Below are 26,126 nucleotides of genomic sequence, written 5' to 3' on the forward strand. Positions count from 1 at the left end.
CAGGCGCCGGAAAGGTCAGAGGCCCGGCGTCTGCGCACTGCAATACTTTGTCTGCCCTCAACAGGGCAGAGCAAAGTACGCCTGCGCCGGAGCCGTGGCTGAAGATCAGAAGAGGACGTCATGGAAAGAAGATAGGAGGCGCCGCAGTGGACCGGAGACGCCCATCCGACCTGACCAGCAGCGGGACCGCCCCTGGGTGAGTATAATATAACGTCTTTTTCTCCTTTTTCAGGTAACATCGGGGGCTTATCTACAGCATTACAGAATGCTGTAGATAAGCCCGTGATGCCGGTGGGCTTACCTCACCCGCGATTTTCGGGGTCACAGGTGCCCTTTAAAGCATATTTGAGGTCATTGTCCTGCTGGAAGACCCATGACCTAGGACACAAACCCAGCTCTCTGACACTGGGCACTACATTACGACCCAGAATCCTTTGGTAGTCATCAGATTTCACGATGCGTTGCACACAGTCAGGGCTCCCAGTGCCAGAAGCAGCAAAACAACCTCAAAACATCTTTGAACCTTCACCATATTTGACTTCAGGTACTGTGTTCTTATCTGTATAGGCCTCATTCCGTTTTCGCCAAACAGTAGAATGATGTGCTTTACCAAAAAGCTTTATCTTGGTCTCATCTGTTGACAAGACTCTTTCCCAGAAGGATTTGTGTTTACTCACATACATTTTGGCACAATGAAGAGTAGCTTTTTTATGTCTCAATGTCAGAAGTGGGATCCTCCTGGGTCTCCTGGCATAGCATTTCATTTCATCCAAATTTCAATGTATAGTTCGTGCTGACACTGATGCACCCGGAGCCAGCAGGACATCTTCAGCTTCTATAGAACTTGATTGTGGCTGTTTATCCACCATCCAGACTATCCTGCATTGTAACTTTTCAGCAATTTTTCTCTGCCATCCACCTCCAGGGAGATTAGCTACAGTGCCATGGGTTGTACACTTCAAGATCTTTGGATATGGACTTGTAAACTTGAGATTGGTAATATTTTTCAACAGTTTTGGTTCTCAAGTTCTCAGACAGCTCTGTGTTCCTCTTTCTATTCTCCATGCTTAGTGGGGCACACAATGCAAAGACTGCGTCAACTTCTTCCCTTTTCACCTGCTTTCAGATATGAGTTTCATAATGCCCACACCTGTTACTTGCTACAGGGAAGTTTGAACGAGCATCACATGCTTGAAACAAAGTTGTTTACCCACAATTTTAGAAAGGTGTCAACAAATTTTGGCCAGCCCATTTTAGGGTTTTGTGTGAAATTATGTCCAGTTTGCCTCTATTTCTCTGTTTTTTGGGGGCTATTCCAATACACACACAGGAAATAAACATGTGTATAACAAAACAGGTGTAATTGCAATGATTTTCTCTGAGAAATACTTCATTTTCTACAACAATTTCAACACTTTTGGCCATGACTGTATATGCTCCATCAAGTGCATGAGCTCTAGATTCTGGAGGCCCAATGTTCTTAAATATGAAACTAATCTTCGAGAGTATTAATAACTATAGCCATAAGTTATCCGAATGCTTCTTTATACCTTATTCTGAAAAGACAGGTCCTTAGTTTCAGAGCTCCAGAGCTCCCCGCCTCTGGTTCTTTTATTACTCCATTGAATCCTTTCTTACTTTGTGTCTATAATGAGACGCTTAGTAAAATGGGACGATAATGCACTAGAAGAACATTACATGCCCTTTACATATTTGCCACACATTTCAGGCTCGCACACATGGTAACTTCGCTAGCGATTTAGAATTGAGAAAATTTCTATATGACTGCTGCCTGGAATCCTGTAGTTCCGCTCACGTTGTAAATCATGGTGACATTATTGCTTGTGTCCAGTGAGCACTAGAACATGGTGTCTTTAAAGCCTGTGGCAAACACAATTGCTTAATTATAGCTGGGAAAAGTAAACATGTAGCATGAGTTACATCGAAACTTGTGACTTTTCTCAATACTCCCTCTTTTCACAGAAAAATCTGATCGTTATACAATGTATCTCTTTTGCTGCATTGTATAACTGTGAAGATTACATTGTTGCTTTGTTCTCAGTCTTATACTTCAAACACTTCCATAATTCTAGTGCAAGCAAGAGCGTGAATGATGGCGATGTGTCGAGAATATTTCACACTTAATAGTACTGGGCAGGTATAGTGTAAACCAACTAAAGCTATGTATATATAGGATATAGTGTACATACTGTATAGGTGCAGTCCATTCCACAAGTCTGTAGAAACATAGTCTTCAGTAGTAATCAATCCATTGATTTCAATGGGGAAAAAAAACCTGTCTATTGGTGAAATGTTGGTCACGTGACCATGATTTTCCCTGTAGGAGAGATCCTAAGCCCCTCATACACATTATATGGCTGTTGGCTGAACAATGCTTCGGCCAATTGTAAGGCCAACAACCATCACAACCGAGCGCTCATGTGTTCCCTATACGAAAGACGTGAACAGACGTCTTTTCCGGAACCTTAATAAATAGTTAGTGGGTAAGGTGTTGGCAAAGGTTCTGTGCACAATATGTCTGAGCCCTGTGTTTGGCTAGTGTATGTAGTAAATGTATACTGTCTTTTATACTTATTTTTACAATCGTGACCAATTTACGGCATATAGCACGGGTATCTTCCTGACATACACCTCCTTAGAGAGGCTTGAAGCAGTGTGCAGAGAGCCTTAATTTTCCACTCCTCAGCTAGGAGATGCCCTTGGTATCTCTACCCCACCAGTGGTAGCTCAAAGTATTATTGTACCCTACTGGCACCAGGGATGTCATATCGGCGCTGAAGCTTGGAAATAAGTTCAAACCATACCAATGCCAGTTATCACTAGGGAAAGAACCATTTTTTTATATTATTTCCATTCATATTGTAATTGTGATACGTATTGGTAATCCGATAAGATTTGGGCAGTTTTCTGTGATGGCACATTGGCCGTATTGCTTGTGAAGTTACAGTATATAATAAAGTCACTATTGCTCAAGAAAACTGATTTTAGGCTGGGTCTACGGACATTGAATCTATAGGTAAAATGCACAATATCTCTGACCCCTGTGGACCCTGGTGTTAGAGGAGTCCTCAGGCTTGTACAATTAAAATCAGAAAGAGAATCAAACAAAGAAGTTGGCATAGAAATATCATCTGACTGTGAAATGCCTGACAGATCATCTCACAAACATCTGGTCTTCATTAGGTTGTGGGCTGCACAGAAATCCCCGTGGTGCCCATGGTGGACTCCAGCCCTGCACAACTGTCTTGTGGTTCTTGGCATCACACCGACATTAAATATACCAAAAAAGTTAAAGTTTACTATTTTCTAAATAGAGAGGGATTGGAAACAAAGGAAATAAAAGTATCACCATTACTGAGAACTAGTTGTACCCTATATAAAAAAAAATCTAGGAGAACTGTGAGTAAGGAACTTTCCTTGAGCTGCTGTCTACAGTGGAAATAATACAAGTTTTTATTATTTATATTAAAATTATAATATTAGGACTTATTTTCAAAAACAAAATGTCCACTTTTACATTTGTTTTCCCATGAAATATTCAACTTAAAAAAAATGCTCCAACACAAGGATAACAAATATACCATTGTTTGCTTACTCAGATAGGACAGGTCTGTGTGAAGGAGGCCTTGTGGTAGGGAAAAACGTGGGTAGTTTCCGGCATAACCAACTGGATAAAAACTGTACGTTTATTGAATCAAGTTAAAAGTTCATAAAAGTTAAAAACTTCAGCACCTTATGCGTTTCTGGCCTACTAAGACGCCCTTAATCATAGGGCGTGTTGAGGTTTCTAACTTTTATGAACTTTTAACTTGATTCAAAGAAAGTATAGTTTTTATCCAGTTGGTTGTGCCGGAAACTACCCTAGTTTTTCATTCCGTCAGCTGCAATCACCAGCAGGTTTCTAATTACTGGTTTCTAATTACAGCAACCAATCAATCTATGCTACCAACATGAACAGCGCTAATCTTCCCCCTCCTTCTGAGGCCTTATTGTAGTATATTCCAATTTCCTCTAGTATAGTTTTATGCAAACTTTCCACTATATAATGAAATGTTGAATATTTTTAAAAAATAATTTTATATTAATTCCTCACAATTAAAGGGGTTGTCTGGTCTTAGAAGAACCGGAATGGTGTTCAATTTCCTGTGCGGTTATTCGCTGACTAGTCTCACCTGGCTTCTCCCAATAAAAGAGAACTGAGAGAAGCGCGTGAGTCAAGTCGACTCATGACCTCGAGTAAGCAAATCCCATACATGTAGTGACTAGACCGTCCAACCACACAGGTTAAACAGGGGAATCGTGACATTGTGAACTGTCGAATCAAGACAGTATGTGATGTGTACAGTCACATAAAGTGACTGTAGACTTTTCTTCTGAGAACGGATAAAGCCTTTAAGATCTCTTTGCAGTCCTACACCTTGGTGTCCATCACATCATCTCATGTAGACAAGGAGTATTCCAGTTAAGTGAAAACAAGCAGAAATCTTGAAAACTGTAAGTGAATAGATACAGAAGTGCCAGGTATTTCTCATCCACTATATAATTGTCTAAGGGTCACTTCTGTCTGTCTTTCTGTCTGTCTGTCATGGATATTCATTGGTCGGGGCCTCTGTCTGTCATGGAAATCCAAGTCGCTGATTGGTCGTGGCAAAACAGCCACGACCAATAAGCGACGGGCACAGTCCGGCGGAAAAATGGCCGCTCCTTCCTCCCCGCAGTCAGTGCCCGCTCCGTACTCCCCTCCAGTCAGCGCTCACACAGGGTTAATGGCAGCGTTGACCGCGGTGTAACGCACTCGGTTACCGCTGCTATAAACCCCGTTGTTGTGAATTCTGTGGCTGAATTCACTCCTGTGGTCACAAGTGGTACTGCAGCTTCTGGGCTTCCTCCCTCAGGTGTTCTGGTGAGCTCGTTGGCTGCCTTGTTATTTAACTCCACCTGATTCTGTCTTCCTTGCTCCTTGTCAATGTTCCAGTGTTGGATCTGAGCTTCTGGATCTTTCCTGTAGCCTGCTGCTCTGCTTAGATAAGTGCTTCCTTGCTTTTGTTGCTGTTTTTTCTGTCCAGCTTGTCTATTCGTTTTTGCTGGAAGCTCTGAGACGCAAAGGGTGTACCGCCGTGCCGTTAGTTCGGCTCGGTGGGTCTTTTTGCCCCCTTTGCGTGGTTTTTTGCTTTAGGGTTTTTTGTAGACTGCAAAGTTCTCTTTGCTGTCCTTGCTCTATCTAGAATATCGGGCCTCACTTTGCTGAATCTATTTCATCCCTACGTTTTGTCTTTTCATCTTGCTAACAGTCATTATATGTGGGGGGCTGCCTTTTCCTTTGGGGTATTTCTCTGAGGCAAGTCAGGCTTGTATTTCTATCTTCAGGCTAGTCAGTTCCTCAGGCTGTGCCGAGTTGCATAGGTAGTGTCAGGCGCAATCCACAGCTGCCTTTAGTTGTGTTTAGGATAGGTTCAGGTATTGCGGTCTACAGAGATTCCACGTCTCAGAGCTCGTTCTATTGTTTTTGGGTTATTGTCAGATCACTGTATGTGCTCTGATTACTGCACACTGTGTTACTGGATTGCCTTCATAACACCCCGTGTGACCAACTTATTACTATTCATGCTGCCTATGCCGCATCAATAGTAAAAAGATCTAATGTTAAAAATAATAAAAAATAGTTATATACTCACCGTCCGTCGGATCAGGAACCGGCCTTTCCCGTTCCTCGCGACGCCCCGGTGACAGCTCCATGCATTGCGGTCTTGCGAGATGATGACGTGCGGACTCGCGAGACCACTACGTCATCATCTCGCGAGACCGCAATGCACTCTTCAGACCGGAGTGCGCGAGGAGCGTCGGTAACTGCTCCGATCCGGGGGCTAACGGAGGGTGAGTATATAACTATTTTTTATTTTAAATCTTTTTTTTAACAGGGATATGGTGCTCACATTGCTATATACTGCGTGGGCTGTGCAATATAGTATGTGGGCTGTATTATATACTACTATGTGGCTGGGCAATATACTACGTGGCTGGGCAATATACTACGTGATTGGACAATATACTACGTGGCTGGGCAATATACTGCGCGGGCTGTGCAATTTACTACACGGGCTGTGCAATGTACTGCGCAGGCTGTGCAATGTCTACATGGGCTGTGCAATGTACTGCGCGGGCTGTGCAATGTATTGCGCGGGCTGTGCAATCTACTGCACGGGCTGTGTAATGTACTGCGCGGGCTGTGCAACATAGTACACGGGCTGTGCAATATAGTACGCGGGCTGTGCAATATAGTACGCGGGCTGTGCAATGTACTACGCGGGCTGTGCAATGTGCTACGCAGGCTCTGCAATGTACTGCGTGGGCTGTGCTATACACTACGTGGCCTGTTATACACTACGTGGCCTGTTATACACTTTGTGGCCTGTGTTATATACTGCGTGCGTGGTACTGCGCGGGCTGTGCAATATACTACGCGGGCTGTGCAATATACTACGTGGCTGGGCAATATAATACGTGGCTGGGCAATATAATACGTGGCTGGGCAATATACTACGTGACTGGCCAATATACTACATGACTGGGCAGTATACTACGTGACTGGGCAATATACTACGTGACTGGGCAATATACTACGTGACTGGGCAATATACTACGTGGCTGGGCAATATACTACGTTACTGGGCAATATACTACGTGGCTGGGCAATATACTACGTGGCTGGGCAATATACTACGTGGCTGGGCAGTATACTACGTGACTGGGCAGTATACTACATGTCTGTGCAGTGTACTACATGGCTCTGTGCTGTATACTACGTGGCTGGGCAATATACTACGTGACTGGCCAATATACTACGTGACTGGGCAATATACTACGTGTCTGTGCTGTATACTACGTGGCTCTGTGCTGTATACTACATGACTGGGCAATATACTACGTGACTGGCCAATATACTACGTGACTGGGCAGTATACTACGTGTCTGTGCTGTATACTATGTGGCTCTTTGCTGTATACTACATGACTGGGCAATATACTACGTGACTGGCCAATATACTACGTGACTGGGCAGTATACTACGTGTCTGTGCAGTATACTACATGGCTCTGTGCTGTATACTACATGACTGGGCAATATACTACGTGACTGGCCAATATACTACGTGACTGGGCAGTATACTACGTGTCTGTGCTGTATACTACGTGGCTCTGTGCTGTATACTACATGACTGGGCAATATACTACTTGGCTGGGCAATATACTACGTGGGCTGTGCAATATACTACGTGGACATGTATATTCTAGAATACCTGATGCGTTAGAATCAGGCCACAATCTAGTTATATAATAAATGACCTTTATCGCCTGTAAGTCAATAGATCTATAATTACCATATTGTCAAGAAGATTTTGTAGCTCAAGGAAATAGTGGGAAAAAAACAAGTAGGGTGGAGCAATCAGACAGTAGAAATATGTATGACGCCTTCACCATAATTTTCTTTCTTCATGTTGTTATAGTCATTATTTTTATGTTACCGTTTGTTCATTTGTTCTGCATAGCTTTGTATACAAAGCTTAGGCCATGTTCACACGTTCAGTATTTGTAAGTCAAAACCAGGAGTGGGTGATAAATGCAGAAGTGGTGACGTGTTTCTATTATACTTTTCCTCTGATTGTTCCACTCCTGGTTTTGGCTTACAAATACTGATGTAAAATACTGACCAAATACTGACATGTGACTGTGGCCTTAAGGTGAGGACATTGGAGCTAGGAAATATATAAACCCAGGAAACTGGAGGTGCACAGCTCTGCGCCACTTAGGCTGCCGTCACACAATCAGTATTTGGTCAGTATTTTACATCAGTATTTGTAAGCCACAACCAGGGGTGGAGCAATTAGAGGAAAAGTATAATAGAAACACATGCACCACTTCTGCATTTATCACCCACTCCTGGTTTTGGCTTACAAATACTGATGTAAAATACTGACCAAATACTGCTAGTGTGACGGCAGCCTTACTCTGCACATACCTGTTAATTTCTTACTGTGAATCAATAGCTTCCTTACACTTTACTCTTATATCTTATTTTCAGGCTTAAAGTCAGAAGGTCTGTACCGAGTCTCAGGGTTTACTGAACACATTGAAGATGTAAAAATGTCCTTTGATCGAGGTGAGTGGTCACCATTGTTATGTGCCAATGTGGGCCTTGATATTGTAGAATGACTCTACAATTCCTATAGATAAGCATCATATAAGCGAGATCATCAAGCTCAGAATTGCCATAGGCAGATATCTGTTTTGCCTATTTAATCTGTTGCTCTAAGACAAGAGGTAACAGGGTTTTGCCATGTGATAAATGTATCCACAGGATATGCCATAAGGCTGTGTGCCCACCATGAGTTTTTCGTGAGTTTTTGACGCCACAGTTCCAGCAAAGTGGATGGGATTTATAAACATCCCCTGCCCACTGTGCTTTTTTTTTACTCAGTGTAAACTGTCCTGCAGTGCATGTTTCCAATCCGTACCATGTCAATGTCTCTTGTGCGTACACTGAGTTTTCTGTGCGTATTTTCCCCATAGATTTGTATTAGATGCGGAAAATCCACAGGGAAAAAAACGCACATGTGCTACGAAAACAATCTGCACAGGACTCTATCAATAAAGTTTTGTAAAAGCTAAATACCAGGAAGTATCAAAAACAAAGCAGCTTTATTTAAAACACAACAGACCAACCAGAGACAAAAAAACAGTGTCAAAAACGTGATAAAAACTCATGTTGGGCTGTGAGGGCTGACAGGGATCGGTCAGTCACGTGACCACAAGCATGCAATTTTCATACATGCCTCGCTCAAAACAAGTGAACTGAGCGTGGCTGAACATGTCTAGTTTAAATGTGGCTGGAGCCGTGCAAATTGCATAGTTGCGGTCACATGACTGCCCGGTGGCAACACCGGAAAATCCTGGCAATATACGGTGCACACGGTGTAAGAATTCAGGAGTCTGCAGTCACTCTGTTCACCGCAAAAGTGGACAACTTCTATAAGGATCGAATAGTTTAATTTCAAATACATGACCCTTTTATTCTTCTGGGATATCAGACGCTAATAGAGGAGAGAAAGAAATTGCTGTATGGGGTAATCAGAAGAAAAAACAGGCCTTCTTCATATACACTTTTTTCAGCATATTTTTTGTATTGCCAGTTAATAGGTAGGTATACATTTCACTTGTTTTTTTTTTCTTCAAAGCCTTTTTATTTTGTAGCTTTTATAACAAGAAAAACACTAAAGCATTGCATGTTTTCGGGAGCAAAAAAACTGACCATAAATATGCCTTAAAAACAAAATGCATTGTAAGGAACGAGTTTTATAATGCCCTATATTCTGTACTTACCCCTTGGTGACAGATGTGTGTACTTTGTATTTGGAGATCCATTTACTGCAGGTAGTAACTGTGTTATACAGCCGACACCTGAGTGTAGCTGCTGAGAGGTAATGGAATTAATTATATTCGTGAAGCCACGTTCATACATTCAGTATTTGGTCAGTGTTTTACATCAGTGTTTATAAGCTAAAACCAGGAGTGGGTGAAAAATACCGAAATGGTGACGTGTTTCTATTATACTTTTCCTCTGATTGTTCCACTCCTGGTTTTGGCTTACAAATACTGAGGTAAAACACTGACCAAATATTGATTGTGTGACCGTGGCCTAACAGTTTAACACCTTAAGGCTACGGTCACACTATCAGTATTTGGTCAGTATTTTACATCAGTATTTGGAAGCCAAAACCAGGAGTGGAATAATCAGAGGGAAAGTATAATAGAAACATATGCACCACTTCTTTATTTTTCACCCACTCCTGGTTTTGGCTTACAAATACTGAGGTAAAATACTGATCAAATACTGAACGTGTGACCGTAGCCTAAGAGTTGCTGTTAATTGTGGCAACAGTAGTTAAGCGGTTGGAAATTGTGAGAAGCGTCCTTATCAGTACCTCATGTTTACCATATTTGTACAATTACCAAGCCCAGTATATGGCTGTGTTTCCTTGTCAGTTTTACTATGAAAGAGGCGTTATACAATTTTTGTTACTTTCTTCCTCACTTATAGTAAAACTGACAAGTGAGTCAGTTGATTATGGTCAGTATTTTACTTCATTATTTGTAGGCCAAAACAGGGGGTGGGTGATAAATACAGAAGTGGTGACGTGTTTCTATTATACTTTTCCTCTGATTGTTCCACTCCTGGTTTTGACTTACAAATGCTGATGTAAAATACTGACCAAATAATGAACGGGCAAACGTGGCTTTAAAGTGTTTGAAAAAAAAATATATATGGCAGATTTGCAATGTAATAAAAAGTGATTAGAAAGTGATGTGAATCCTAAAACTCGTACTGCATAAAACAAACACTCCTACAATTCTATCAACCAAAAAATGAAAAGTTATGGCTCTTAGAATATGGTGACCAAAAAGTATTCTTTTTTTGCCAGTTTCTTTATTTTTTTCACTAGCTAAGCATGAAAAAACCCAATAACAGTACGGACCTGTGGATCCAAGGTATCATGTCTTTTTTTTACCTCAAAGTAATTTTCGTAAAAGAACCACCCACTTCTCCCACTCAAAAAAAAAAGACTGCGGAATTGTTGTCTTTTACCTAGAAAAAATTTGCATATATGGAACGAAAAACACAAAGAGCTAAACATCATGAACCCACAAAAAATCCAAGAAATGCTGTTAAGCTAAATAAAAAGTAAAACACAATTTAATATTATAATTGTAATGGGAATGGAGGATTTCATTTCACCAACGCAATGTGTATCGCTGTTCATTGGAGCTGAAAGTTTGGAAACTGCTCAGTAATGTTGTAATCAATCCCCATAGTACAAGTACGAAGTCGTCTTGAAATATTCATGCACATGTTTGCTGGGAAAATGGTTTTGGGTTTCACACAGTGTTCTGCCTTTTTGTAAAATAAAGCCTAATCATATTACCAGCACAGTCATGATAATAACATGATGAAAGAAGACCTCCACCGAGCTGTACATTCTTCTGATTTTCAGCTTTTGCAGGATTCATATCCATAATACTGGCCCATTTTAGTCTTTGTATTTCATCCATAACGTCTATTGCCACCATGACTATCCTGAACGGGCCAAAAGTAATAGCTCACATACATACACCCACATACATTTCCAAAGACAATTGCCCACATATAGGATTCCTTCACCCACAGTGTTTTTCAGTAGCATGTCTTCATATATATTGATTTTTGATGCATTTTTTGCATTTATAGCTTTGGTTCCACGATAAATCTTGGAATCATATGAATTGTAATAAAAATAAACACACAAAAAAACATAAAAATGCTTGAAAAAAAATATGAAAATGCTGACAGTTTTAAGTGAAGTTTTTAGCCCCCAAAAAAGTGAACCTAACAAAAAAAAAGTCAATTTCTGTTAACAATTATGGGACTTTACAATGAAGTATTTTGAAGTACAGGGATAAATGCTCTTTATGGGTGATATATCTATATATTTATAGGGGAGATCCCATAGATAGATTGGAGACTAGATAGATAGATAGATAGATAGATAGATAGATAGATAGATAGATAGATAGATAGATAGATAGATAGATAGATAGATAAGATAGAAGACTAGATAGATAGATAGAAGACTAGATAGATAGAAGACTAGATACATGATAGAAGACTAGATAGATAGAAGACTGGATAGATAGATAGATGACTAAATAGAAGACTAGATAGATAGAAGACTAGATAGTTTGATAGATAGAAAATTAGATAGATAGAAGACTAGATAGATGATAGATAGATAGATAGAAAACTAGATAGATAATATATAGATTGATAATATATACAATAGATAGAAGACTAGATAGATAGTCAGACTATTCTTGCAAAATTACAAATATGCATATTGCAAAACATGCAAATAAAATTGTCACTAATTACTTTCTTTGTTGGTAGCTGTTAGATTGGTATTGTTCTTTTGTCAGTAAGTGGATTGCACAGGGAAGCCGGACCTGCTATGTTGTCACGTGGTCAGTACACGTGAAACAGGTGCGGCATGCACTGGATCAGACCCTGCTTACATGAATAGATTTTACTGATCCCCTGTTGACAGAGCCAATTCATTGACAAATAGTGTTCCTGGAACAAAAGATGAGTTTAATGTCCCAGTGGGTGCAGCTGTTTTTTTTGTTCCTAAAATGATTTTAATTGTTTATTGGGAGTGTAGATGACAGCAGCGCAAATAGCCCAGTACATCATTATTGCGGCTGGAGAAAATAATACAACACAGAGACTTCAGTTCTAGCACCAATTCAGAGCTATAGGACCGGCGTCGCAGAAGAGACACCCAACAATAGAGAAATGGAGAGCAAACACCCAGCTGCTAAGTCTTTTTATAATGTCTCTTTCTGATGAACATGTCTAAATAATAAAAAAACGAACAAAAGAAAGTCCAGGGTAGTCCAGTATTGAAGGCACTTTGTAAAACACCCATTAGGGAATTTTTAGTTAACAGGGGAGTGCCGACTTCAGTATCTCCATCAGTTAGGCAGTGCAAACAGTGGCTTTTTTTTTCTCTCCCTCTGGAGGACACAGTATAATTGTGCATTACAAGAATGGCAGATGATCTCAATGAACACCATTCGATCTTTAATTTTTCCTGTGGTTTGGCTGCCCGAAATTGACACCTGCTGCCAAGTTCCCTGCTAATCGCTAAGGTCCCAAGAACAAAAAGAAATCTGTAAATCTCCAATTTTAGCTGACTATAATAGGAAAAATAAATTTCATAAATTGGTTAACTCTCTCTTATTTGTGGCAATGCATTTTTTAAAGAAATGCCTCATTCAGTTGTAATACTTTCCTATTTAAAGACTTTTTAAAAAAATTATCTTGTGCATATTGGAAAATATCAAATAATATATTATCAGAAAATTAGCTTCTTTCTACAAATATCAGCCACTTGTTCTCCTGAGCCTGCCTTATAATCTTACCATCTACTTTTAAAAAAGCACATTAGACCTGTGTTGGGCAAAACAAAATGGACTGAAAATTTGAGCTAGACGGGAAACTAGTAAAACATGCATAATAGAAGTCATCTATTGGCCAAATTACTTTTATTCCTAATAAACACATGCAGGATAGAATAGTCTGAAATGTTACCTAAAATGGCAAGTACACTTCAATAATGTTTTTTTTACTTTTTTCACTTTGACTTAACTATAAGGGTACTTTCACACTGTGTTCAGACCCCCGTTTAGTGTCCCCGTCAGGGCTTATGTCTAAAACCCTTGCAAAACGGGATTTGAGCGTATGTACCAACCGGGCCATAGGCTGTAATAGTGCCGAAAAGAGCGAACTTATGCTCTGCCGTGCATTCATTTCAGGAGTGTATGCCTACTGGATACTGACACCCAGACACAGTCTACTACATCTGGGTGTCCGCCTCCAGTAGGCTTATGAGATGTACAACATGGGACCTTAGAAAACATTTCGATCTCTATATGACATAGATCACAAATAAAGCTATGTTCCAAAATCTTAAGCCAAAAAATTTAAATGTGAAAAATGAGGGAATATAGAGGATTTACTAATAAATACCATATGATGCGAAGTAACAGATACAAGGCATTATATTTTACGTATCTACAATGAATGCAGCTCTGAGCCAAAGTTTGTATGCTTTGTGTGTGTTCAGAAATATCAGTTGACTTGAAAGTTTGGGAAGTCTGGAAAAGTGTTTAAAAATAGAGCAGCGAGAAGATCGGGGCCAGAACAGGTTACACAGACTTTCACAGTGTCCAGTTGACATACCTTTGATGAAGTAATGTATATTTTTAGAAAACTATGTCCCCCCGCTGATTTCCATCACTGTCCTGGTAACACAAGCATGCCTGGAGTGTTTTCAGTAATGCTTTACATATTTCTCTTATCTATATTACTGCAGTGTCAATATCTACCACCCAAGTTGTTCTCGGACACCCCATAACCAGCGGACTGAAGAGCGATCACTCACGGTTTTGCTCTATTTATACTCATTCCAACAGGGCATGAAATCAGCAATATTAAGGCTGAATTCACATGTCAAAGAATCTCAGCTTAGTTTTTGCAAGACATATACAGTCCCTACATAGGTGGTTTGTGAAAGTATGAATATAGCTTTGGGTATCAAGCATCGGCATGTACAGAGGCCCACATGGTGTCTGGGGGTCTGTGCTCTAGGGTCATAGGCACTCCATGTCTGGTATATGGTGCCTTCTATAATGCTGTGTAACAGAGTTATTCATAGTTTTAGTGGTAGAATGAAGTCTCAAGTCCATCAAGTGCAACATTTTTAAAACACCCACTAGGCAATTTTTAGTTAATATAGGTGAGTCCCAACTTCACTTCCTCCATCAGTTAGACAGAGCAGACAGAGGTTAGAACGATGTTTTTACATGTTGCCTAATATGTTGACCCAGAAGAAGGCAAAAACCCCATTAGGCAGATGTACATTGCTGCATATTAGGGAAAATATTCCTTCCCAGCCCCACATACGACTTCAGACTAGATCCCTGGATTAACATCCCATCACAGAATCTAGCACCCATAACTTGTAATATTAAGTCTTTCAAGAAAGACATCCAGGGCCTCCTTGAACTTGCTTAGCGACTCGATCATCACAACCATTTTGTCCAAGGAACAATTCTTTCAACAGACTATACCAACATGTTTTTACCAATAAATCCATGATTATTTCCTGTTCTTTTAATAACTCTAACTTATTCCTCGGTGCTGTGCAGAGTCAGTGAGGATCAGTAACTTCAATAAAGCTCACAATCTACTTTTTGGGGGGTCAATTTCATAGTATGCCAATTAACTGAAGTACCTTGGGGGAAGACCAAGCAAAGACAGAGAAACCCCTGCTTATGTCCCTTGTCAGATTCAAACCCAGGACCCCAGTGCGGCAAGGCAATAATGCCAACACAGACAGGCAAATTCGAGGGGCTGTGCTGATATTAAAAGATTATTTTTATGAGATTAATTATTGTGAACTATGATTGTGAACAATATCAAGAATCGTTGGGGAGATCATCTTCTCTGGTAAAATGTAAGGATAGTTTTAAACATACAGATCTCTGTCCAATTTTGACCAATCAGAAAAATATAATTCAGAATTTGCATGCATAATTGGCCAATTTATTTGATTGAAATCTCTCTCAAATCTGCCAGAAAACTCACCTCACGTATGTAAAAATTTGTCTTTCACTCACAATGATTGTAGTGTACCATCAGTGTATGAAAGACAACTCTATTATTGGAAATAGAAAGGTTATGTCACGCACAGTGTGGGAAGACTAAGTGCAACACGAGGGGCAGACCAAACACTAGGGAAGTTGGGAGTGAAGACCCTAGGTAGCTCTAACATCACCCTGTCTGCCATAAATGTCCCTATAAAGGGTCTGCACCTATTGCCGAGCAGGAACCTAATCCCTGCCTGACCCTTAGTGATAGGCCTTGGTTAGGGAGAGGACAAGGTAACCACTAGTCAATCCCCACTACAACTAAAGACAGAGAAGGTAGATGAACAAGTGGAAGACTTACCTTGAGCAGACTCAGAGAGGTAACACCAGACGTCCTCCAACAGCACCAGAGCAGACGATAGCCGACTGCTATAGCTCCAAGCCTTCACAAGAGAGAAATGTGAATATCACCAGTGATTCCCAGAAGCAGACTGGGAGTCTTTAAACACCCAGGTCCAGGTGTGTCAATTAGAGCCGGAGGGACGTTGCCACTGGGTCCAAGAGTCAGAAGGCATCTGCAAAGCCAAATGCAGAGACCTTCTGCAGCCAGATGCTGAATTACTTTTTGCAGCATCTGACACACCCGCAACAGGTTAGGATGATCGTTAATTGGTATTAACCTAAAAAATCTGCGGGTGTAAAAGACCAACTTAGACCAATTCCATCTTATTTAAGGTTGGTCATAAATATGTGTAAACCCAGTATTTAGCGGCTACCAAGAAGCCTCATGCTCAATAAGAGGTTGATGTATTGAGGTGAATTTGATTGTTTGGGGTTTGTTCATATTTCACTACGCCTGCACATGTTTATTGAAGGGTAATTAAGATTCTGGTTTATCTGTATATGGCGTGATTATGTGCTGTCGGTAATAAGTGTTGCTGTAGATCTGACATTCTTCTTTTTGCTTTGTAGATGGCGATAAGACTGATCTCTCCAGCACTACCTATCCAGACATAAACATCATCGCTGGGGCACTGAAATTATATTTCAGGGATTTACCGATTCCAGTGATCACATATGACACATATTCCAAATTTATTGAAGCAGCAAGTAAGTGTGCCATAATTGTAACTGATAGGAGTGCTGTAAGGCACTACATACTGTGGTGAAGGGCATAAAATGGCGAGAATAGACACAACGATTGTCTCTTTGGTGGTCTGTGAATCCCTGACTAATGTACAACCATCTTTGGCTCAGCTCTGAGCTAAACCCAGTCTATCAGTTTTAGTAGGAATGTTCTTTCTATTTCTTTCTTAGATATTACAGTGTTTATGGTGATGTTCGTAAGACATTCAAGAAACGTTAATGATGGTACTAAACTTTGTGCTCCTTTGGGGTGATCCCACTTGGCATCCTGTACTTGAACTTTGGTCTTACGCTGCTGATTTGGCCACAGAATTTGCCAGTTGGCTGTATTCATGTACTGATAGCAAAGAGCAGAATTAATAGCAAAGGTTATGCTGGAAGCACGATAACATAATCACAGTGCCCCATACTTCAAATAATTTACAAGGGACGATCATTAATTCTTACTAAAGCTCATTCCCGATCACAGGACCATGTAAGCACTCCACCGTCAGTCAACGAATGAGTAAGTGCTGCGGCTCATGGGATCGTTCATGCGGGCCATGAAATATCGTTGTTGGCAGCACATCGCCTCATGTAAACAGATGATCTGCGGACAACAAGTTACTATATAAGTACAGAATGATCATGTTATCAATTGGTCTGTCCTTTTACAGTTGTGTCAACCGGTATGACTTTGTACATTGCAATCAATACTTTTGGGCAAAAATTGGTCCATGTAAATTGAGCATAAGAGTGAGACCACATCAATGCATGCACATAATTTCATTATGCTTTCAGACTAGGACATAGATGCTGATTTCAGCATACTGGCCTCTCCATACAGGGATGGAAAGATCAGAAAAGGGCTTCTTGGCATCCATTACTTTTATTGATCAGTGTAGCAAAGTTTTATTGTGGGAGACTTTCGATAAGTTTACTGTTTGTACACCTTTATCAGATGGTGGCAGTATGATGACAGGAATCATTGACATTTTCATACATTGCCTAGCATGGTGACTCAGCAGTCAGAATGCAGCAACAATTCAGAGTGTAAAAAATGTTTGCCTTTAAATTTCCATGTTCAACCAATTGAATTCTGCAGCTGATAATACAATCGGCACCAGCGCACAACGAACTACATCAGCTCGTCCCTGTAGAGAGAAGTAGCTGATGCAAGAGAGCAAATATTTTGTCGTCAATAGACCACTGTAGACAGGTGAACTTCTTTGGGACTACTACCTCCTCATCCAGGCCAGATATCCAGTGACCTATTTTCAGTTCTTTCATGTATTATTCATATTGTTTACCTTATTTAAGAAGACCTCAACAACAGAAGGCTACTTTTCAATGCAATTTTAGGTAGTAGTCTTACAGAAATGTCATTGTATATCAGATATACGCTCCTCAACATTGAAATTGCAATACCAAGAAGGAACAATTGTAGACTTACGGAAATCACACGATCAATTTGCACGATATTGGTCTTCTAGCCGGACATCCAGGCTTCATGAGCCTCACACCACCACTCTCAAAGGCTATTGTGGTGCAGAGGAAGACAGCAATGGAGGCTGAACTGGAGGTCTGTTCTTTTTAGCAATGAGTCTTGCTTTGGTCTTTGATTCAATGATAACTGGAAATTGGTCTATACACCTTGTGTTCAACAACATAAAGAGGCCTTCATGAGGGAACATCACATTGGTCTTACTTCTGGGATTATGGTGCAGTATGACATAATATACGGAAGCCGGACCCCTCTAGTCTCCTTTCGAGGTAAACTAACAGCTCAGCATTATATTGAATTGGTCATGAAACCAGTAGTAATGCCATTTTTCCCAAGTGTCCCAGGAGCTGTTTTTCACACAACACTAGGCATCTTGTTGCTTATGCTACTATGAGCAGCCTGCGTAGCCTAAACATGCTACCATGACTTGTGTGTCTCTGGACTTATTTCTCATTGAGCACATCAGGGACGTTATGGGTCAACAATTGCACAGGGAGCTGCCAACAGCGGATCTTGATGATTTACATTCCTAATTGCGTTCAGTGTGGTAGAACATTCCTCAGATAACCATCTAAAGCTTATTGACAGAGAGCCAAGGCGTGTAATGGTACCTTCACACTCAGCGACGCTGCAGCGATACCGACAACGATGTCGATCGCTGCAGCGTCGCTGTTTGGTCGCTGCAGAGCTGTCACACAGACAGCTCTCCAGCGACCAACGATCCCGAAGTCCCCGGGTAACCAGGGTAAACATCGGGTTACTAAGCGCAGGGCCGCGCTTAGTAACCCGATGTTTACCCTGGTTACCAGCGTAAAAGTAAAAAAACCAAACATTACATACTTACCTACCGCTGTCTGTCCCCGGCGCTGTGCTTTCCTGCACTGACTGTGAGCACAGCGGCCGGAAAGCAGAGCAAAGACGTCACCGCTGTGCTTTCCGGCTGACCGACGCTCACAGCCAGTGCAGGAGGAGTGCAGAGAAGCACAGCGCCGGGGACAGACAGCGGTAGGTAAGTATGTAGTGTTTGTTTTTTTTTACTTTTACGCTGGTAACCAGGGTAAACATCGGGTTACTAAGCGCGGCCCTGCGCTTAGTAACCCGATGTTTACCCTGGTTACCAGTGAAGACTTCGCTGGAGCGGTGTCACACACGCCGATCCAGCGATGTCTGCAGGGAGTCCAGCGACGAAATAAAGTTCTGGACTTTCCTCAGCGACCAACGATCTCCCAGCAGGGGCCTGATCGTTGGTCGCTGTCACACAGAACGATTTCCTTAACGATATCGTTGCTACGTCACAAAAAGCAACGATATTGTTAACGATATCGTTATGTGTGAAGGTACCTTAAGTGTGTGTATTTCTGCATGTCACGCTCATAGTTAATACTGAATAAATCGAGATGTTTTAAAGAATTTGTTTCAATTTGTTTATTATTTGAATATCATTAACATGTATATCCTGTGATTTCCATAATTCTATGTCTTTTCCTTCTTGTTGTTTCAATTTCAGTTTTGAGGAGTGTACATTAGAAAACCTTATAAATCTTGTAGGATTATAAACTATCACATTTTCTACTTGAAGAACACGACTATAGAAATATCACGTTACAATAGAAGTAGCCATTTGCGCCAAACATAAAGTAATATTTTATATCGTCCCTGTTAATTCAACAAACTATAAAAATCGATAATATAGGCGCATATAAGAAAATTTGTAATACATCTTATACAAGAAATCTGCTTGTTTCTCCACTTGTGATCCACTACCACTCTCCCATGCCTCCTGGAAAACAGCTCAAATCCCTCTTAATAATTAGCATAGTGAGTTGTCAGGTTACAGCTGATATTATGCTTTATGGAAAGGGGAGAGAGGAGGAAGAAGGAGCACTCAACACAATGAAAGGTCAGGTAGACACTAGCCAAATAGAGCTGCAGCTTCAATCAACTGTTTTAGCTCTTTGCAGTGTTGAAGTCACAGCCACACAGCTCAGTACTACTGTACTATGTCTGCCATCCATCTGCTTTTACCATTATGCTTTAGTGAACAATAGGGATCAATCTCTTTGTGTGTGCTGTGTTTAGGCAACATAATAGCTGATAGTCTCTACCCACTGGTTCAGAGGGAACTAAGAAATCAGAACTGGATCCTGCAAAAGGGAAAACAGATAAAAAATGCAGGATATGTTATATAATGGCCAGAGATAGTTATTTTTCATGTACACAGAAAACCGCTTATTCCGAAACTTTACCTGAAACTATAGGTATGCTCTAAACAGTTTGCTCCATAATAATTTTGAGGGGTGAATAAACATTAAAATTATTTTGATGTTCTGTATTCCCTGTTCAGTACTGTTGTTCAGTGAGGGTGAGGGTCTTAAAATTGCTAAAATCAGAGTACAAAAGTGCTCCACTCATGCTTGTGCAGGACAGTATACAGAACCAAAGACTTCATATTCTGCCCCTCAGTGGGAGTGACTGGTTGGGAGCCCAGGTCCTGGACTTCTATAAACTAACAGTACCGAGAAGGCGCTACAAGACATCCAAGCTAATTGAAATGTCCACATACCCTTTAGACTTTGTAGATATTTCTATAAATATATACAATGTAATGTATTGTATGCAAAATTCTTTGTTTAGAAATATCAAACCCAGATGAAAGATTAGAAGCCATACATGAATCACTTATGCTCCTGCCTCCTGCACATTTCGAAACTCTTCGGTACCTCATGATCCACCTGAAAAAGTAAGTATCATTTTTTTCACTTTAAAGGCTACCTGTCTGTTCCCCTGACTGCACACAACCACTAATATAGTGGCACTCATGGGTAATTCTGCATCCTAATTATGTGTTTTGTATCATTTACTAACGCCGCAGTGTTTTAAGAAATTTAATCTTGCAGCATTGCATATGATAATAAGGCAGGACCAGTCCAGCAAAACAGCATTTTCCCTGGACTAGTCCTGCCTCGGATCTTCTAATCATGCCTCCCTGGTCATGAGTGACTGTCTACATAATTGTCCCACCACAACGAAAATTGTATGCAGACTGTAAGGCTGGAGTCACACATAATGTATAAAAAAATTGGTCCATTTTTCACAGCCGAGAGTCGCAGAAATGTTCCCCAACAGTGATCCGTATGTCATTCGTGTACAATGCGAGCATGCGATTTTTTTCTCAATAAAGTATCCGTGTGACATCCGTATGTCATCCATATGGCGAGATTTTCTTGCCTGCTTGCAAAATGACAGGGCAGATATTAATAGCCTAGAGAGGGACCATGGTTATTGCCCCCCTCTCCCCGGCTAAAAACATCTTCCCCCAGCCACCCCAGAAAAGGCACATCTGGAAGATGCGCATATTCAGGCACTTAGTCTCTCTCTTCCCATTGCCCTGTAGCGGTGGCATATGGGGTAATAAGGGGTTAATGTTACATTGCCGGAATAGGCGCATCTTACAGATGCTCCTTTTCTGGGATGGCTGAGGGCAGATATTTTTAGCATCAGTTGAACATCCCTTCGGTGGATATTAGTTACTCACAAATGGCACTCTTACAAAATCCAGCTGCTGCAGCATCTCAACGAGGATGACCCAGATCGGCGCGCTGAATTTGCAGAGAGGGTAAAACAAAAATTGGAACAGGACCCTCAGTTTACACAGAACATTATGTTCAGTGATGAAGCAAACTTTTTTGGGTGGGCCATTTATATGGATACACCTAAATCAATTGGAAATGGTGACAGTTTTCTTGCGTAGGGTGTCTTGCATTGAAATCTGCTGCAATGACCCGGCTACTGCGTTCACCAGACTTCAACACAATTTCTATCCGCTCCTCACGTGTTAATCTCTGTGACATGTCAATGGCTGTGAACAAAGAGAAACTTGTAAATAACTCATAAAAGAATAAAGTTACGTTAAAACCAAGCACATCATTGTTTTTCTTGTGAAATTCTTAATAAGTTTGGTGTGTCACATGACCCTCTTCCCATTGGAAAAAAATAAAGTTGGATCCAAAATGACCGACTTCAAAATGGCCGCCATGGTCACCACCCATCTTGAAAAGTTTTCCCCCTCCCTCATACTAATTTGCCTCAGACAGGAAGTTGATATCACCAACCATTCCCATTTGATTTACGTGTACCCATGTACATGGCCCACCCTGTAGAACTGTACATTGCTTTTATCAGAGCTGTTCACTGACATTTTTTTCCTGATTTCAGGGTGACACAGAATGAGAAGGAGAATCTGATGGGAGCAGAAAACCTGGGAATTGTGTTTGGCCCGACCCTGATGAGACCTCCCGAGGAGAACGCCATGACATCCCTAAATGACATGCGGCACCAGAAACAAGTTGTGCAGCTACTGATACAGAATGAAGACGTTTTATTCTGATCCTATGAAGGATTGCTTTTTGCAGTTATTGCTTTAGACAGCCTGAAGCAGCAGAAAGATTCATAACAAGTTCACGCGCTGAACTTTAGTATCTGTGATACCGCAGATACAGCACATGCCAAATTATATGATGTAGCATATGTCTCATAGACATATGAACATGTCTCCTTTAGAAAAGGAGGAAGATAATCCAGACAAGATGTTTCTGTGGTTTTCATTTTGCTTTTAAGTTATACTTTAAAGAAAAAATGAGTCCTCTTATCTTTGTGATCTGCAAACTGTGGCCAAAGAGGGGCAGCTCTCCGAATACCCTAACAGCCATTGGATGGGCGTTGTAGTCTTACAGCCATCAGAGTGCAGCAGGTTGGAGATCACAGTCCTATCCTGTAAAATACAGGCAAACCATACTTTTTTGGATTAGTGTTATCCATACATATCTATTCGCTGCACTGTGTAATCTATACAATGTCTAGTAGATATTGAAAAAAAAAAGTATTTATTGAAAATTGAGTGGTTCAACTATCTCAAACATATCAGTAAACATTGGAAATTCCTTTTGAAGCTCTTGTTAACTTTCTAAAAAATACAAATATATGTTGTTTCCCTTATTTATTAAAACCTTACCCACCATAGCAACTGCAAGCGGCTATCCTAAGCATTTCATGCTCTTATAGGGTTCATGGCCCCAATTCAATCAAAGCTTTTATACGTAAACCATGGCGTCAAAGTTCTGAAAAGTCGCAAACATTTGGTGCAACTCAGAATCGCTATTGGGCCCGTACACAGCTCTATGCATGGCCTGAAGCGGGAGCTGAATGCCTCTGCCTCCTGAGCAGCGCTCTTCTGACAAGTCTTCTGAGTGATCAGTGAGGTTCCCAGGACCTGAACCCCCAACAGTTTGAGCACCAGTCATATATTTAAAAAGTAAGGGAATATGCATACGGGGCCTTATCTGTGTGAATGATATCTAGTACTGCTATCTTTCCTTGTACAGACCTCCATAAAGAATGATTAAAGGGGTTCTCCCCTTCTTTAAAACTTACTATTCAAGATCCTTGGGTGGGGATTTATAACAAATCCACCCTCCCCTCGATCCTTGCATAAACAATCTGACTTGACCACTATAGCTTTCACATTCTATGCAAGTAAGTTCTGTTTTCATGGAATGTGAAGGCTGCAGCCAATCAGCAGCCACAGATTGGCTGCAGCCGTTACGCAACACTGTTTATGCCAGGAGACGGACAGCAGTAGGTGAGCAAAAGGGTTTTTTTTTTGTTTGTTTTTGTTTAAATCCCCCTCCCTGGGCTTATAAATAATACATTTTAAAGAAAGGGAAAACTGTTATAAATTCTTGATCCCTAATGATAATGAGATGACACTTATCGTTTGACAAGACTTTGTGTCCCAGTCTACACAGTAAAGCTGACCCACAAGCTGTATGAGTAGTTACATAAAAATACAAATTTAAAGGGAAGCTGTCACCTGTTTCATGCTGCCCAAACCACCTTCACTATTGTATCCATGTATGTTTTTATATGAAATGCTCTGGCGTTTTAGAGAAAATACAGTTAGAAGATCCAGCCGGGGACCATAGCAGTAGATGAGGTTAGTCTGGCACCGGGTGAGTGATGGATCTCTCATTATGGGAGAGCCCTGTCGTTTTAGCAGCGCTGGAAAGCAAGGCTGTACTAGCCTCATCTCCGCCTATGGTTCCTGGACGGATCTTCTAACTGTATTTTGTCTGAAACATTGGAGCATCTCAGTGGCTCCAATTGTGCAGTCAAGCTTTGATTCATGCTGCCCGTGGTTTGGGGAGCATGAAACAAGTTTCCTTTAAACAATATGGCATACTCTGTTCCTACATTCCCTTAGGTACAGTCAGAAGTTCTTCTACTTCCTATACAATATACTGCCTCTCCATATGAAACATTAACATAAACATTTAGGGCCGCCAATTTAAAGTTCGGAAGTGTTGCATTCTGTGTAGTGAGAGCGTGGCTCGGAGGGGTATTATGTAGCCAAATCTCATAGACCTCGAATCTACCTATAAAAGTCTAATATAGCCTTGTAAAAGCTATTAAATTGAGAAAAAGTAAAGCTAACTTGGAAACTCTTACTTTGCAGGGATAAGCACTAGAAGACAAATCTAGGTTTCCGGAAGATAGTGCAGAATTTAGTTAAAATTTCAGTTCTGAATTGGGTACCAAAAAAATGTTGGCCATGCGTTTTTGACGCATGCAGGGGACAGGGTGAAGAGACATTTGTTGCTGGATATATCTTTTCTGTGATTGAATATTGAACCATTAGCACTTTTTTCCTAAAATAAGTCTTTTCCAGTCCTTTTGGTATTTGTTTTTGTTGAAATGTGTATGTTACAAATTTACATTTTTGGGGGAAAAATATAAGAAATTGTAAAATGAGTGGGGTTTTGTGATTTGTTTTCCTGAACTCTTTCCTCACCCTAAGGGCCCATGTCTAAAAATCCATGGCTAATTTTTGTAAATAATCCTTTCCTGGCTTAGGAAATCAACTGTTTCCCACCGTGTTTCTGTTCTCTGAGCCTTGTTTGGAACTTCATATACCCTATCTGAGGCACTGGCGCTTTACAGTTCAACCCTCTAAAGGGGATGCGGCTATTCTGTAAATATTGGTTTAGGTGGAGCGCATAATGAAATACAATAAAAGGAATAAGTATCTGTCATGGTTTTTATTCCTAACAGAACCATGAGCAGTATAATCAGTAAGTTTTCAGAAAGATCCCAACTAATCCTGATTGATCCCATTAACTTTGGTGGGTCCATTAGGGTTTTATTTGGAGTTGGGTCTTTTTGACTTCATGAATATCTTTGTAAACTCCTCTTTTATTGGCATCCATGACCTCAAAATCCCCAACGAAGGAGGAAAAATTTCATAGAATTTTTCAGTTTCATCAAGAACTAGACAGAGAAACTGTTTAATGCATGACGTTTATGAAACTTTCTATTGTGCTGTGCGCAATGTGTTAATTTGTTTTTATATGTAGGGTATTCAGGGTATTTTCTTATTTAAAATGATATCAGATTGATCAGACTGATTTATTTATCCTTAGAAAACTTATTTCATATTTGAGACCTATCATTGTTCAATTTTTATTGCTTAAATTTTGCAAGCAGACTATGGCCCAGATTTATTCACGTTTTTTGTCCTTTTTTGGCACATTTTTGGCATGTCATTTACTATATCTTTTCACAGCTATTACCCATTTGCTCTAGAATTTAGTGCCATAAAGGAGTTAGTGTCACACTTTCAACTGTAATGCGAGAAACTCGTGCATCAATACCCGGCACTGCCGCCAGCGGTTCGGACCGGAGTGTTCAGCTGCATAGAAATACCTGCAGCTGGTCCCGAGTGCTGGCGGCAGTGCTGCGTATTGATGCCCGAGTTTCTCACATTGCAGTTGCAAGTGTGACATCAGCCTTAATAGCGATCATGGCATCTAGCTTGTACAGGATTTAGACTCATTTTTTTAAATACAATTTTTTGTAAAAAATGGAAAAAAAAGTTGACCTCTACTTTTTCTTAACTTTACATATACCCTGGCGTAAAAAAGCACCAGAAGTTTAGTCTGTGTTAAAATTAATGGTAGCAGTTTAAGGTGTGACAGTTTTATTAAAGAGCAATGTATTTATTTATGTGGCCATACACTTGTAGCTAATATGGAAATTAATTAGCCGAGCAATAGAAGGTAATTTTGGATAGAGGCATTTATCACCTATCCACTGGACGATTGATAAATGGTAGATGAGCATGGGTCCTCCATTAGTATCCCCACTGGTCTCCAGAGCTCCTAGCCACAAGACTGTGACACGGAG

General features: G+C 40.6%; 1 protein-coding gene across 1 annotated transcript in view; it reads left to right on the forward strand.

Annotated features, from left to right (window-relative positions):
* The window catches only part of CHN2 (chimerin 2), a 476,488-nt gene extending 451,793 nt beyond the window's left edge, over positions 1-24,695 (forward strand). The window contains exons 10-13 of the mRNA XM_069729934.1: positions 8,100-8,177; positions 16,232-16,369; positions 20,523-20,628; positions 22,104-24,695. Coding sequence (XP_069586035.1) covers positions 8,100-8,177; positions 16,232-16,369; positions 20,523-20,628; positions 22,104-22,275 — 494 coding nt within the window. The 3' untranslated portion in view covers positions 22,276-24,695. The remainder of the gene's footprint in view (positions 1-8,099; positions 8,178-16,231; positions 16,370-20,522; positions 20,629-22,103) is intronic.
* Positions 24,696-26,126: the final 1,431 nt, after the last annotated feature.

Source organism: Ranitomeya imitator, chromosome 6 (genome assembly GCF_032444005.1).
Source record: "Ranitomeya imitator isolate aRanImi1 chromosome 6, aRanImi1.pri, whole genome shotgun sequence".
Taxonomy (NCBI): domain Eukaryota; kingdom Metazoa; phylum Chordata; class Amphibia; order Anura; family Dendrobatidae; genus Ranitomeya; species Ranitomeya imitator.